The sequence below is a fragment of the Gymnoscopelus microlampas genome (genome assembly GCF_963454915.1).
Source record: "Gymnoscopelus microlampas genome assembly, chromosome: 24".
NCBI lineage: Eukaryota > Metazoa > Chordata > Actinopteri > Myctophiformes > Myctophidae > Gymnoscopelus > Gymnoscopelus microlampas.
This window is the reverse complement of record NC_139961.1, coordinates 34440579-34457570: the sequence shown is the minus strand read 5'-3', so window position 1 is coordinate 34457570 and position 16992 is coordinate 34440579. Positions and strand designations below refer to the sequence as shown.

General features: G+C 40.2%; 1 protein-coding gene and 1 long non-coding RNA gene across 3 annotated transcripts; both read left to right on the top strand.

Moving 5' to 3' along the window:
* LOC311041178 (motile sperm domain-containing protein 2-like) lies at window positions 1–11935 on the top strand. 2 transcript variants are annotated; one of them, XM_084051704.1, is made up of 15 exons: window positions 1–119; window positions 870–927; window positions 2170–2328; window positions 3659–3745; window positions 4261–4412; window positions 5047–5107; window positions 5762–5800; window positions 6067–6191; window positions 6910–7041; window positions 7736–7833; window positions 8584–8677; window positions 8906–9002; window positions 9329–9449; window positions 9777–9873; window positions 11383–11935. In XM_084051704.1, exons 1-15 carry the CDS (start codon window positions 87–89, stop codon window positions 11524–11526), a joined length of 1497 nt encoding a protein of 498 aa, XP_083907830.1. In that variant the 5' UTR covers window positions 1–86; the 3' UTR covers window positions 11527–11935. The 2 variants fall into 2 exon arrangements, with proteins under 2 accessions (XP_083907830.1, XP_083907831.1); XM_084051705.1 differs by lacking the exon at window positions 1–119 and adding an exon at window positions 694–764.
* A 155-nt stretch (window positions 11936–12090) lies between these two features.
* LOC311041181 lies at window positions 12091–14364 on the top strand. Its single transcript, XR_014600364.1, has 5 exons — window positions 12091–12550; window positions 12709–13043; window positions 13377–13512; window positions 13863–13929; window positions 14026–14364. It is a non-coding gene; the product is annotated as an uncharacterized lncRNA (long non-coding RNA).
* The last annotated feature ends 2628 nt before the right edge of the window (window positions 14365–16992 follow it).

Genomic DNA, 16992 nt, shown 5'->3' with positions numbered 1-16992 from the left:
GTAAAAAATAATGGAGTACTTTTTCCACCACTGATAATAGGAGCATTTCCTTAAACAGCACTCCCAGCAGCACTGTCTGCAATACCATGACGGCGGATTGCACTGCTGAATCACCAGAGGTTAAGTTCACTATTATTATGAACTAATACGATTTTGTGCAACAGCTTCCCTTGACGTTGGTTTTCAGCTTGTTTAACACATGGTTAGCCTTGGATCAAGACTATCATATAGATATATTTTATCGAGTCTGACTTTTACTTTCGTATTTACGGTAGTCTTGGCTAGCACCCCTCAGTGCGTCCTGCACTTTCACCAGTAAAGCTCGTACTTCTCCATACATGTACAAGAAAATATATAAGGTGCTAAGCCGGTTGCCACAACTGTTAACTCGCGGTCCGGAGTCTTTGTGCAATGTATTAGTCCGTATTTGTCAATAAAGAAGTGTTTAAACCCCGTCTGTCGGATTCTGTCGAAGTTCCCGATGGGCGGTAGTGACGGGGCGCATCCGGTGAAAGCCGGCATTACACTAAATGTAAAAAGGAAGTAAACGAGGGGCGAATGGCGTTCAGCCACAGACGGGATTAAAACACTTATCTATTGCAAAATACGTACTAATACATTGCACAAAGACATCGGACCGCTAGTTAACATTTGGGTTGAACGGGTAAGCACCTTTTTATATATTTGTTTGCACATGTACGGAGAAGTACGGGCTTTACCGGTGAAAAATCATGACCAACTGTGGGGTGCTAGCCAAGACTATCGTAGGTATACGAAAGTAAAAGTCAGACTCGATAATATACATCTATATCTATGATAGTGTTGATCCAAGGCTACTGTTTAACACTGGTACCACCTGCTGTCCACAGAGTATCCAACTGAAAATAGAAGAAACCAGGGAAAGATTCCGCTCTGAATATGTGCAAGGTAGGGCGCCGATTGACAAAGTATAATAAAAGTAATAAATACAGGCAGAAAACTTGATAACTGTGGGTGAAGATCGATGTAGCTTTTTTTTTAAGTTTTTGATTTCTGTGCCCTTTTAAAGTGACTCACAAAAAGCTAAGCTAGATCTATTCAGACTGAAGTGTTTGTTTTCCTTGTACAAGGTAAACAAGCATGGATGATCATTACTCATCATCATACCACAGTGTTAAGGTGGCAGCATGTCTGCTCTGCTGCAGTAGGCTGTATTTGAGGTATTGATTGAATACTTTATTAACAGTTCGCAAAAAAAGCACAGACAGTACAGTTCAATACAAAAGGATTAAACCCAGGAAAGCACTATGGCTTGTTTCCATTGGGGTCCTGTGTATTCAATTCATCTGTCTGCACTTTAGATGCAGGATCTAAATTGTGTTAAACAACATGTTACCATCAGCCAAATGCTGTTGTTTTTGACTTGGGTGTAGCCCCTACGGAACCTCTCCCTCCGCTGTACGCTGTATAGCTCCGAGATGAGGTCCCTCGTTAGTTACTGCCGTCTGTTTTCGAAATGGTCGTACGTCGTCCACTTTACATGTTTCTTACCCCTTTCTGCACATCGTATCCAAAAAGTAAAGCATTTCCGCCACTCTCTCAGATGTTTGAATTTTTAACGCGCCATAAAAGCTATCCAACGGGTTGAAGAAAGTATTTAATTTGCCTCGGTTTTCATCCGGCTCCATAATATTTTGCATTAGAAGATGCAATTCAACATTTGACCAGTAGGGTAAGCAGTAATGTTATCTCAACGGGCGCAACTCTTGCGCAATGTCTTAAAAACCATGTAACCGGATGAAAACCGAGGCAAATTAAATACTTTCTTCAACCCGTTGGATGGCTTTTATGGCGCGTTAAAACTTCAAACATCTGAGAGAGTGGCGGAAATGCTTTACTTTTTTGATACGATGTGCAGAAAGGGGTAAGAAACATGTAAAGTGGACGACGTGCGACCATTTCGAAAACAGACGGCAGTAACTAACGAGGAACCTCATCTCGGAGCTATACAGCGGAGGGAGAGGTTCCGTCGGAGCTAACTTGGGTGTTCCCTGCTTTACCAGCCACTTTGTCCGGCAATTATTTAATTATTTCCTAATTCTGAAACTGCAGTACTACTGTAGTCTACTGTATGTGATGTGCTGGTAATAGTCACTGATGTTTGCCTCCTGCTGTTCATCTAATGTGCAGAGTCCTCCTCAGACAAGTATGAAGCCAGTGATCTGGAGAGGTTGTGGAGGGACGATGTGTTGGTGGACAGCTACCTGGAGTGGGGGCACCATGACGTGGAGGAGGCTTTGAAAATGATAGCAGAGAGCTTTCAATGGAGAAAAGAACTCTGTGTGAATGGTACGTTCTTCTGTCCTCCTCATAACATACTGACTAACTTAACCACTTAAACCCCAGCATCCGTATTGGTGGGGAAAGCTTTCGCTGAAAATAGCCGATCGACAAGCTCACAACGCAACGCGTCGCTTTGTGAGCTATTTTCAGAGAAAGCTTTCGCCACGATAACAGATAACTGAAAATACACTAGCATAGAGCCCTGAGGGACCGCTCAACCATATGGGGTTTAAGTGGCTAACATACTGAACCCAAACACCCAGTCTCCCTTGTGCTATTAAACTAAAATCCAAGAATAAGCTGAAATTTGGATGTTAGAGGACTGGGGTCAGTGACCAGTTGATAAAATAGGATGTCATAAAGGTGTTATTTGAAACATTGCATTGTAATATGTATGAGGCTTCCATTTTAGAAATCCACCAAAACTCATTGCATATTATTATTGAAGTCACTAGTCCTCTCAAGACATTTGCTTGTAAAATATTATCATTAATTGTTTATGTTATGTTATTAATATTGTTCAGTTATTCAACTAAACATTGCCCTCCAAATCATTAACTGGATGCATCGTATCTAACAAAGGTCTTGAAATATTCACAAATCACAACGTGGCCCCCAAGGAAAGAAGCACTTAATAAGCATCCATCGCTGTTCTCTACCAGGACTTTACGTCCTGTCTACCTTTAGTTTTACAGAGAATCCCCATAAGCCATTATTGGAGACAAAACTGTGACTCTGACAGTTGAATCATAGTCTACAATGAAAACGACTGTGAGCCAATAGACCCCGCACTGTTGAGGCTAGACAAGCCTGTACATCCACTCTCTCTCTCGCACTCTCTCGCTCTCTCTTCAGACACACATACACACTGACCTTTTTGTTTATTTTATTTTTTATTTCTGTAGCCAGTGGTGTAAAGTAACTAAGTACATTTACTCAAGTACTGTATTTAAGATTAACATTTTGAGTTATTTTGACTTTACTGGAATATTTCCAATTTTCAGTACTTTTACTACTACTCCACTACATCTCAAAGGCAAATATTGTTCTTTTACTCCACTACAATTATTTGAAAACTTGAGTTACTAGTTACTTTGTAGATTTTGATTATTAACAAAACATACATTAACCAATTCAGCCCTGTATACATTTCGTCCATTTGAAAATAGACTACCGGTACCCACAAGATGCCAAAACTTTTGTACTTTTACAAAAGTATCAGTACTTTTTGTACTGATACTTTTACTTTAGTAAAACATGTGAGTACTTTCTCCACAACAGTTGCTTAGCCTGCATTGGCATGCTCGGTTTTATTCACGTTTATCTCCATCTGCAGATATCAATGAGAGCTCTGTATCAAAACATCTCATGGAGACTGGCATGCACTATCTCCATGGTTACGACAAGGAAGGCAACAAGTTGTGTAAGTGCTGCTTATTGACTTTGTGCACATTGTGCCATTTGGAATCCATTTTTCTATCTAGATTTGTTACCCCAGTTGCGAGAAATACACAAATACAGATCATTTTAAAGGACCTGTGAACCTGTGATGTGAATATATTCTTTCGTTCATACTCCATCATTTCGTAGTTTTTGTGAGAAGAGAGAAGCTGGAGGTGGAGTAAGAGCAGCAGAGAAAAGAAAAACTGTATAGAAACAGGTCAAAAATCTAATCAAACATATACAGTAATACGGTATACATATTCAGATGCAGCATGTAGCCAGTATGTACATGATGTTTTGAGCATTTGCATCGTATGCAGGGTGTGTTGTGTTCATGTTCTTTGATAGAAGAACAAAAACTAAAGACAACACAAATTATTTCTTAAGTCTGTTTGCTGCATTTTGCTGTTTTAATGTTGTTGTGAGTAAAACAGAACAGTTTTTTATTAATATCATATTTTCGCATTTATATGTAAAAACTGCTGTTCCTCTCAGTCTGGTTTAGGGTGAAACTACTTGCCAAACAGGACAAACTACAGGAGAAGAGGAAGTATGTGGCCTTCTGGCTGGAGAGCTTCATCAGGAGAGAACCTGGTGCCCTTCTCACTGTGGTGTTTGACATGACTGACTCTGGCCTGAGCAATGTGGTAAGAAGCATTCTCACTTCTCCAGTGCTGTTTCTTTCTGGCCCTCTACAGTATTCGGCTGTCATCAGCTACTCATCATCCAATCATATTGGAACGTGTCACCAGGGCAGTCTTTATAAACTGACAGCTCTCACTCCTTCTCTGCTGATCTTTCCTGCCGATTGCACTGCCATTGTCTCTCCAAACCCCCTCCTCCACCCTCTATTATCTGTTCACAGCCTGTCTGATCTTCATGTGGCCAGTATGCCAGTTGTCTCCTGAGACGTGTCTATGACTAGTGGGGTTCTATGGTAGCCTAGTGGCAGTGTGCACGAGACATTTGGCGCTGATCGGTCCAGCGGTTTGCAAGATTAGCTCAGGAAAGACACACAGACAGACCCTTATACACTGTAGACTCTTTACAGAGCCACGCTATAAAAATACAATGTATGTTTTCATGGAGGGTTGAAGTCAAGTGTGCTTTGATGCAAATGTACTTTCACCAGATCAGTGATGTAGAACGGGTGGTGCTAGAGAATATCACTTTATCTAGGGCAGGCTTTGACTCTGGGCCTCTAAAACCAGTAAGGAAGATGTACCCTTTTTAAATTCTTAAGAATAGATACACAATATGTTGCCCCTCTCTCCCCTGCAGGACATGGACTTTGTGAAGTATATCATCAACTGTTTCCAGGTGTACTATCCCAGATTGTTGTGTAAGTACCAAGGCCTTTCAGTGCAGACCTCACACAGTAAATGGTACCTTACAGGTCACTTTGGATTTTACTGTGCAGTGTTGAGTAGTTGTCACAAACAATCATGTTTGTGCTGCTGTCACATGTAGTTCAATGTACACATATTACACCATCAACTCATGAATCATCAGACCTGATTCTAGGTTAGTCTTTGGTGTAAAGATATATAATATCATATTAGTTATTTTATATATATATATATATATATTATATATATGACATGTATTATTAATTTACTACTTCTATTCTCTTTCATCTTAATATATTTTTTCAAAAACATAAAAAAAAGAGCCAATCTATAGCCGTGTGACATCGCAACGTGTTGGGAGCTTTTACTGTAGATCTTCTATTTTCTCTTTTTTATTTTTTATCTTATTGTCACAGTATCCATATCGTGGTATTTGGTGAAAAATATTGTGACTCAGTGAAATCCAGAATGAAGGAGTTCACTCATTCTGTAAATTCCACTGTTTTCATTGTAATTTGGTTTCAATAAGGGTTACAGCTAAATGTGTAAAGGTTGCACTTGTCTGCAGAGAAGAGTATTCAGATGATGTTCTGTGAATGCACTACCTCCTTTTTTATATCAATACATTTGTCTTCTCTTTTCCCCAGACAAAATCTTTGTGTATGAAGTGCCATGGATTATGAATGGTAAGTTAATATGGGCGATAAACACACATTAACCCCTTTCAACCTGGTGTCCCTATTTTGGGCATGTCATTTTAGGTGAACATTTTCAAAATGTTTGCAAATTTTCTTTTCCAAAATATCTACAAAAACATTCACAAATAGCTCTACAAGCTCACATTGCGTAACACTGTAGTATAAAATAGTGCTTAAGTGGTTAATCGATGTATGTAATCATGTTAAAAAAGCACAGTTGATACAAACTGTAATCTGTCTATGTATGATTCCAGCTGCTTGGAAGATTATTAAAAGCTGGCTGGATCCAGAGGCCATCGACAAGCTGAAGTTTGTCTCCAAAACAGACATTCTGACGTATATCGACCCGGAACATTTGCCCTTTCACATGGGAGGAACTGTATGTTTATGCAAACACAGACACACTCACACACACGCACAGAGTACACACATTGCACAAGTATGCACTCTAACCAAAAAAGTCTCTCTATTGAACTAAACAATGTTCTATGTTATTCTCTATGAAACTAAAACCTTTCCGTATGGAACCATTTGCTTCTATTAAAAAACACCCCTTTTATTAAAGATCTGCCGTACAGTTATTGTCTAACAGTGTACGGTTCACAGTTGTGATATAATGGCTGCATGTGAGATGGAACATCAGAACTGTAATGTCACAGGTTCGATTCCCAGTTTGCCAATGTATCCTTCATGTGCTTTGTTCATGTGCATTCCATGTGCTTTGTTGAAGTGAACATAAACGGAAAGCATAGTTGTAGGGCTAACGTTCCATTCACAGCCACAACACTGTAAATGAGCAGTGAATTAATGAATGAATATGAAGTATACACATGTACTAATGAAATAATACTCATCAACTAACTCTAACACAGAGGCAGACGATCTTTAAAACGTACTCTTACTGGTAGTTTTATGTACTGCATGATGTTATTTCCCCAATGCATCTTAACTTACATTAACAAGCAGGGATGCAGCTCTTACTGGACCAATACTTAATTTTACCCACTAATATTCAAATCGGCCCTGAAAATATTTCCATTCTCATACATGCATTGTTCTCATTCACTAATCATGCACCTGTCTAATTTTCTTTCCAGGACAGCTTCGCTTACAGATACCCTCCTCTTCCAGGAGATTTCTTCCAGTCTCCCATCTCCAAGCCCAGCCAGGACGAGGAGATGGAAACAAAGGAGAAACAGAACTCTGAACCAGCACTCAGACCCAGAAAGGTCCTCCAATTTCTGGTTCTTACTCTGTTTTTGTGCTTCCGAGTATAACACAGTGGTTTTCAACGTGCGGATCGGGGCCCCTCAGGGGTCCATGAGGGGGTACCAGGGAGTCCCCGGTTAATTAGTCATTGATTGTTTGGGACCAAATGGATCTTTGCGGGTCTGTAACTCTGAGAGTGTATGTTTTTTTTTTTACGCGCAACGCCGTCATGCGTCGGAGCATAAATTAGGCTTGAGTCACAGTGAGGACCAAGAGATCATATCAAAGGTTGAGAATCTCTAAACAATGAGATATAGTAAGAAAGGTCTTTTTTTTTCTTTTAAGAGTCTCAGGAATGGGACTCTAATGATGTCTAAACACAGCATTTTCTACACTCTCAAATCTCTTTGACTTCTATGACATTATGTAACGTTTTTATGCTATTAATGCTGAATGATATCTGCCACATGCTAGCTTTTGTGGGCTTTCTCTCACGGGGAAGGAAGTGGGTAACCATGCGTGTGATCGCAACATGACTGACATTCAGATTCAGTAGGAACACTGCCTGTATTAAGCTATCCTGCTTGGTTGGGTAGATTCGGGTGTGGTGAGATTTGATTGAATACAGAACCCAGGGCAGCTGCAGAGGCTTTCTCAGAGCACTTTGACTGCTATGTGTCCCTGAGCTCCTCCTTGTGTGTCCGTCTACTCTAGGTGTGTTTTGCAGATGAAGGCGATACAGATGCTGCCAGCAGAGGGCGATATCCCCGCAGGCCTACCACCACGTTCAAAGGCTCTCTGCTTCATGTCAGGTCAGTTTAGTCGGCTGTGGCTTACATTTAAAATGTTTAGTTCATGTTCCCGCTCAGAACATCCTAAATTCAGTTGTCGAAATATAACATGTCACATGCTGAAGCAGTACCCTAATAATAGTAGAAATATAGAATATATAGTAGAAAATATAGTATGTCACATCAAATAGCCGAAGCTGCCACATGTGTAAGCAGTACACTAATGATAGAAATAGTATAAATACAACATGTCACTTGTCTAAGCAGTGCCTGATAATAGAAATAGTAGAAATATAATATGTCACATCCTATAGTGATATATGCCATGTTTTCTGTGTAACCTTGACATAGCATATACCTACTTTTTTACATTTACTTTTACATTTCACATTGTAGCGCTTGTTATATGTAGTTATCGAAATGTTATCATACTTTTGAAACTCAATACTTTCAGTTTGGAGTAAAGAGATAATGTCTTGTCACCGCATTCTTTTTTATAGAGCTGCATGGTATTCAGGAAATGCTATAAAAGTTGAGGCCTGTGAAATGTGTCTGCCGGTCCTTTTTGTCTGTGCGTATTATGCAGAGCAGTGGTTGTCCAAGTGGGGTCCGGGGACCCACAGGGGTCCTTGAGGTTGTTCCAGGGGGTCCCCAGCTAAATTAGTTAATATAGCATCAAAATCAGTTTAATCACTTTAACCCTATATAAATCGTCTATTTGGAAATAACCAATCTATAATCTCACAATGTGTCGTGTTGAATGTTTTGCAGTCCAGCTGAGGCGCTGTCCTTCGGTCAGAAAGAGACGGAGAGGAGATGTCTCATCATCCTCAACAACGTGACCAAAAACTCTGTGGCCTATAAGGTCAGTCCTGTTCCTTGGTATTGCATTCCATGTTTAGGCGTTTAGCTGAAGCTCTTGTCCAGAGCAACATGCAGCTGGAGCTGAATAATGTGTCTTCGTCATATCGCATACATGAGATCGTTTTAAAGCAAAGCTTAGGCTGATGCGTAAGTTTACTCACGTCACACCAAGACTCTCAGTGTGTGTGTGTGTGTGTGTGTGTGTGTGTGTGTGTGTGTGTTCTCCCAGGTACGGACCACAGCCCCGGAGAAGTACAGGGTGAAGACCAGCAGTGGTAGCTGTGCAGCAGGAACCAGTGTGGAGATCACAGTCTCTCTGCATGGAGGTACCGTACCTCTAGACCACCTCTGAACCATACCTAACTGTAGCTCTACAGCAGTGGTTCTCAACCTGTGGGTTGAGAACTACATGCAGATCCCCTGCGCGATGCAGCGCATTTGCACTTTTCGATCTTTTATTTTTGCTATTAAAAAGACCCCCAAATTCTGTTGCAATAAGGATGCCAGGGTTAATGTGTCAGTCTTCAAGCTCACAACGCTTTGTGACGTGTTATGAGCTTGTACTATGATCTGCTATTTGTATGACCTGCCCAGAATAGGGCTGCTAGGGTTCATGTCGTTAAAAGTTCCTGTGTTGTGATTGGCTCTCCAGGCTCCCAATCATTGCCTCAGGACCGCTTCCTTGTTATGGCCGCTGAAATGGAACCTGTGGTCACCCAGGACCTGACCCAGTTCTGGAAGGACACCCCCAAGGTTAAAGTCATGGAGCATCGGTCAGGATCATATAGTAGTTTTGCATACGCTTTTGCACGTAATTAAGATGAAAATTAACATTCTCAGCTTGATTTCTTTTTTCTGTTCTCCTTAGGGTGAGATTTATTTTGTTGCTTTTGACCACCAAATTTATATTCCCCGTTTTTGCCACTGTAGTCACTAGTATACATTGTAAAATAGAATACAATGCAATAAAATAAAACAATATGCTAACTCCAATGAAACTGGCTAGAAAGCTATTCTCATAACTGCACAATGTCATCCATGCCAGTGATACCTGGAAACTGTGTTCCTTTTAATGGTCATTTGTGTTCCTTTTCTCTCAGGCTTAAGTGCCATGTCCTGCAGGGTCTGAAACCCACCCTCAGTCAGCCCACCAACATCACAAACGGAACTAACGGCCATCAAGACATGCACACTACGGTTAGTTGATGTCATCCACCATTCAAAGACAACTTGGAGAAGGATTAATAGCATGGAATTAATATATAATAGATGGTCAGTTAAGTAACACAGTAGAGTAGTATTACTGAGTTATGATGAACTCATAGAGAACCTATTATGAATTGTGACGGTCGGTCATAAAAGGAATGTGCTTTGACACTCATGGCAGAGACAACAATTTACAATTTAGGTATTTAGCAGACGCTAAATGCCTAAACAACCAAACCTACTGGCAGGAAGGGCATACACGAACATTGCAGAGGTGCTGACCACAGAGCAAAATATTAAAGATGTTAAAAGAGGTTGCATGAAACCAATGTTTCGACCCAACAGATGTCTTCTGACCTCTGTTGGGGTCGAAACTTCGGTTTCTCATAAAATAATACAGCATAGTGGCTACGAGTCGTGCAACCTATTTTTTCATCTTAGAGAAAAAACAAACCTTAAATAATAACTTCCAGCATCACACATAGTACATATACTGTAGAACTCAACAAGACAAGACAGAGGTGTGCATGATTGAGCCGTGTGGCTCATTACCTCTCTGGTGCATGATAGAGTGTTTTTTTTTAAGACCAAGTTTGTTTTGCAGTTTTTAACACACTCAGTTGGACAATTCTGAAGGACAAATTGTACATGACAAACTGTGCATGCACTGAACTCTTCAGATGTCGATCAAAGTGACACAGCTTTGCCAAATGTGGACAGCCAAGTGTGTGCAGCTTTCAGGAAGTCAGACTGGGTGTGTGGGGGGTTTCGGAACGCTGCTTGTGAAGTCAGGGAGTCAGGGACACTGTATTTGCTAACAAAAAAAAAGGCCCTGCATCTGAGCGTGCCGTTCTTAACTACATTCACTCACTGCAATTTCAAGACAATTACTTTCCAAACAGCATGCATTTCATGCACACTAAACAACTTTAAGCTACCAGAAATGTAATTAGTCCATATGATAGAGCCAATGATTCCATGCTCAAAACAAACACATTATCACTCCATTAGTTTCTCATATTGTGATTTATTATTTTCTCATTTTGAAATTAAACGCATTTATTCATCACGTGATTAGAAGTCTTTACAGTCAATGCTTCCTCTTTGCGTTGTTGTCTTACATACTTCTTTAAAGCAGTGGTTCTCAAAGTGGGGTCCGGGGACCACGAGGGGGGGGGGGGCGGGGGCTTCCAGGGGGTCCCCAGCAAAATGAGTTGGTATAGCATGAAAATGAATTTGATCACTTTAACCCCATTTTATACTTCAGCTATTTGAAAATAGCCGATCTGCAAGCCCACAACACATCACATCGTGACCTGTTATGAGCTTGTAGATCGTCTATTTTCATTATTTATTTATTTTATCGAGAAAACTTCAGATTGGGTGTCCTTGACCTGAAAACTTTAGAGAACCACAGAGAATGTGGAGATGGTGCATACTTTATGGTTCCAGTCAGTGTTACTCAATAAACCTCCATGTTCTGTTCTGTCCTGGCCTCAGCTCCTGAGGCTGTTGTCCAGCAGTGGACGGCTGGAGCAGAAGCTGGACCGCTGTCTTTGGATCCAGAAGGTCCTCATCGTCCTGGTAACGGCGCTGGGGTGTTCCACCCTCTACATGCTGTACGGAGGAAACGATTGGTTCTGACTGGATTCAGACCTGGGACCGAAACTCTCGGGTCAGCAATGTCAACCGCACGGTGATAGCGAAGTGAAACTGTCCGATTGATGGTGGAGAAAAACTGTACAAGCACGATGTGCCATTGGTTGTCCGGGAGCATTATGGAAACAACTGACTCGTTTAATATTGCTCTGTCAATCGGTAACACGTTTATTTGCACCGATTTGCACTCCTCGTCTGCCTCTGATTATATTCTTCTGTCCATAGTGTATGATTTGATGTGTATTGTGTACGGAAGGAAGCCAATAAAAACAGAGCCGTCACACGTCTTTCACAGTGAACAGCAACACTGGTACTCATTGTACACCTCTTTAACCCTGGGGTCCCTGTTGTGGGCATTTAATTATAGGCAAAAATGTTCTAACATTTAAATATTTTCTAAAACAACTGATCCACACGCTCACAACTTTTGAGCTTGTAGATCTGCTATTTTTTTAAAGTTTATAGGGTATAAGTGGTTAAGGTATAAACCGCATTGCTGCGCTTGAGCTAATGTACATTTTCATTTCCCTTAGAAATTGAACCAACCACATCTCAATATATCAGAGACAACAATGTGAAAGTTTTATATTCTGACTGAACTAAGCTCAGATCAAATTAGGCTGCTTCTTGTTCATATGGAAAATGCTTTATTCAATTCAAATTGTGACCTGTGCAAAGTGAAAACCACAGAATGACCTCCCAGCAATAACACAAAAAACTGAAGCACTTCCTCATTAAATTATCACCGTGTTTCTGAGGTATGTCAGACGTCCGTGAAGTTTCACATTTACTCACATGGATTGCATAGGGTACTATTATTGAATGTGGTATGCGAGTGTGGGGGAGATGTTGATATTTTTATCAACATGTTGATTTTCAATACCGCATTTGCTGCAAGCTACGTTACAGTTCTTGTGTAGCTCAGAGCGGAGGAAGGAAGGGTGCATTTGTGTTTGTCCTTGGTCAGCAAGTCTGCATGGAACATGCGATTTGTTTCTTTCTTGCAGTTGTGGAGTGCTGCCACAAACGGTACAGTAACAACTGGTTTTACAACACAGTTTTTTCTATTCATATTTTATGACATGTTGTAGTCAACATGACTATTCTGTTGTAGGTTTTACAGAGCATATTCATTTCAGTGGAGTATTTGATCTGAATAGTATATAGACTCACTAATTTTCTATCGCTTGCAGTGTCTCTTGTGAAAATCATTGGTGAAGAACCAGATGTCACTCCAATATGTGCCAATCAAACAGTTGATGCCATCCTAAGTATAATATGTAGCATCACAACAGCAAGGACTGGAGGAAAAGAATGTCAACTGCTGTATATGTTTGAAATTGGCATTGAAAGTTCTTGTGACTTCAGGATCACCCTAAAACAGAATGACACAATGTTTTTGCAACTCAACAAATTAACACCAGCAGATAGTGGAAGCTATAACTGCCAGTGTGCATTCAATGGAGGAACACATGTTGTCCAACTCAACGTTACTGTGAACAGTAAGTAATGTTGTTTTGATTTAATTTGATTGGAGGAACGGATTTAGTCCAACTCAACATTACTGTGAACGGCAACAGTATTTATTTATTTTTTTGTATTTTCCTGACCTAAGTTGGAGTACTTAGGTCAGGAATACTGATACAACAGCGTTTACTGATCACCTGTTGAAATGTTCACTGAACTAAACACCTGATGGCTTGTTTTCCTAGCGTACTGTTAACACATGAAAAACCTTCACAGACATGCTGGTTCATACTGTGGACAATGTTTCCCCTACCAAGATGTTGCATATTCTTACAGATAATGGTTTACAAATGTCTTTTCCTTCACAGGCACAGAAGAGCATGCAGTGGACAGTACTACCCCCACCCCCATGTACATTCTAGTAGCACTGACAAGCATCACTGTCATCATCATTGGAATTACAGTTACCTTGGCTATCATGCGACGAAGTATAAACATCCATCAGTGAGTTTTATATTCCAGCAAGAATGTTGGAAAGTGAATTATGTATTATACATAAATGTATGTTTCTATGTGTTCAGTAGGATAATGTTACTATAATAGCATTGCAGCTTTTATTTCAGTTTTCCATCTTTAGGAGGTTAAAACATCTGCACACTGGTTTTAAAGCTCCCAAACAACGTTTTGCATCTTTACTATAATCTCTAAATTCATTTACAAAAGGCCTATTATCTGATGTTCATCTTCATCATTAATTAGCTTTAAAAACAGAATATGACCAATTGCAGTTATGATGCTGTTTAGTACTTTAATACTGTAGCAGTAACTCTGTTATGCATTTTTCTATGAAACAGAAGAACAAACCCAGATGTCTCTGTCTCATTCATCACAGCAGCAACTCTTCACTCTCCAGTGAACAATGTATGAAGGTTTTTTCTGTACTTTTCAACTACATTAAGCTAGTCTGTGCCACCAGCTTTTCATCTAATTAATTAAACCCTTTAAACGTTAATATAGGACCAAGAGGACACATACACTGCCCTCCAGCACCCAGACACAGACAGTGATCTCTACCATGACCTCTACACTGTGGTTCTCCCTGCCAATAGAACCGTGAAGATTGGCTGCAACGAAGACCAGGACACGTGTGAAAGACAGACAAATGTTCATCGACTCAGTGGAACAAGTAGCACAATATATGAAAATCTCTGAAGACAATATTGTTTCATAGGTATTATGTTAATAGGAATATAAATTGTTGACATATACGCTCTCAATTGTATTATTGTGAACTTTTACTCTGAAATAGACAATGCCGGAAGTGCTTGTTACTATCGCAAGTCATTTGTGTTATAAGGCCTGATTGAATAAACATGCTCAGTTCAGGTTGAGTAGCAGCAGAGCTGATGCCTCCCTGTCTGTTCATTATTTCATTTTTTCCTCTGTCAGTATTGTTTCACTTTTATCTGGTCCACGTAGATCGCTGCACGTTGAGCTCTGTCAACATAAATGATGAGGATTATAAATAATATGAATGCAAGATAAATAAATAATGGGAAAGCAATACTCTTCTTTTGTGTAGACTGAAGGTCTATATAGGCTCTGATTGTAAGAGGTAAAGATTTTTTCTGGTGCGATCAGTTGCCACATCAGCAGGCTGCAGGCATAGCCTGCGTGTAGATGTAGAGCACTGTTTCCCAAATAACGGGTCAGGACCCATTTTTATGGGTCAAGAGTAAATATTCCTTTTTGTTTCCTACATTTTAAAATTATTTCAAAAGATTTTCAAAATGTCACAACGCATTGTGACTCTATAGTGAGCTTGTCGCTATTTTCATTAGTTTGGGTCCCTGACCCTGGGAGACATCACCTAGCTAGTAGTGGGCGTGTCCACTCCAAATGGTCACAGATGTTGGTTACTTGTTCACATTTATGTTATTTAGATAGATGTTATGTTTGCTTGACCACAAATGCTAAGAATGTTATTAGATAACATGTTGTTTGACAGATGCTATGTTTGTATACTAGTTACTTCAAAACTAGCCTCATTCCAAGCCTTGGAGAAAAGCCAATCTACAAGCTCACAACTATTTGAAAATGTTTTTTAAAATAGTAAAAAATGGCAAAGAAGTTTAGGGATGATGGGTAAGGCACCGTATAGGGCCCAATGTATGTTTTGCAGATGAAGGCGATACATATGCTGCCAGCAGGGGGCAATATCCCCTCAGACCTACCACCACTTTCAAAGGCTCTCTGCTTCATGTCAGGTTAGTTAGTCGGCTGTGGTAAACTTATATTTAATATGTTAAGTTTAAGTTTATGTTCCTGCTCAGAACATCTTAAAATCAGTGGTAGAAATATAACCTTAATGATAGTAGACATATATAATATAATAAAATATAGTAGAAAATATAGTATGTCACATCAAATAGAAAATCTACAAGCTGCCACATGTGTAAGCAGAACACTAATGATAGAAATAGTATAAATACAACATGTCACTTGTCTAAGCAGTACCTGATAATAGAAATAGTAGAAATATTATATGTCACATCCTAGTGACAAATGCCATGTTGCATATACCTACTTTCTTACATTTACATTTCACATTGAAGCGCTTGTTATATATAGTTATCTAAATGTTATCATACTTTTGAAACGCAATGTTTCAGTTTGGATTAAAGAGATAATGTCATGTCACCGCATTCTTTTTTATAGAGCTGCTTGTTATTCAGGAAATGCTATAAAAGTTCAGGCCTGTGAATTTAATGATCTGCCTGCCGGTCTCTCTCTTCCTTCTTGTCTGTGCGTGTTACTGTATGTAGATCAGTGGTTGTTCAAGTGGGTTCCGGGGACCCCCAGGCGTCTTTGAGGGTGTTCCAAGGGGTCCCAAGCAAAATCAGTTTAATCACTCACTTAACCCTATATAAATAGCCAATCTACAATCTCACACGTCGTGTTGAATGTCGTTTTGCAGTCCAGCTGAGGCGCTGTGCTTCGGTCAGAAAGAGACGGACAGGAGATGTCTCATCATCCTCAACGATGTGACCAAAAACGCTGTGGCCTAAGGTCAGTCCTGTTCCTTGATATTGCATTCCATGTTTTAGGCGTTTAGCTGAAGCTCTTGTCCAGAGCAACATGCAGCTGGAGCTGAATAATGCGTCTTTGTCATATCGGTTACAAGATATTGTTTTAAAGCAAAGCTTACGCTGATGAACCCATTAAAACCGGGAAAGCATCTGTGTCATTTTAGATTTGACCGTTGGCTTTTAAAAAATAGCAGATATACAAGCTCACAGCGTGTCACTTCGTGCCGTGCTGCGAGCTTGTACATCTGCTATTTTTGAAAATCCTGAAAGAGTGCAAACTATTGATTTAGAGGGCATCTGTAGATTCGGCATCAGGTCTTAATGGGTTAATAAGTTTACTCACGTCACACTCAACATGTGTGCGTGAACATGTACATGCGTGCGTGTGTTCTCCCAGGTACGGACCACAGCCCCGGAGAAATACATTGTGAAGCCCAGCAGTAGCAGATGTGCAGCAGGAACCAGTGTGGAGATCACAGTCTCTCTGCATGGAGGTACCTCCAGACCACCGCTCATCCATACCTAACTGTGAGCTAACTTGTGGGTCGGGGTCCCCACATGATTTTTGGGGGTCCCCAGATCACAGTGAAGTGACAATTTAAGGACTTTTAAGACCTTTTAATACCTCAAAAGAAATAAAATAAAAAGACCATTACTGCATCAAAAGTAAGCAACAAACTGTATCATAAAAACTGGTCAAATTTCGGCCAAATTGTCAAATAATATAAGAAAGAGGCAAACATTGTGAAAATAACTGATCTACAATCTCACATGAAACCAACGTTTCGACCCCAACAGATGTCTCCTTCAGGGATGAAGACAAAAAAAATGTTTCAAGACCTCTGTTGGGGTCGAAACATTGGTTTCTCATAAAATAATCCAGCAAAGTGGCTAC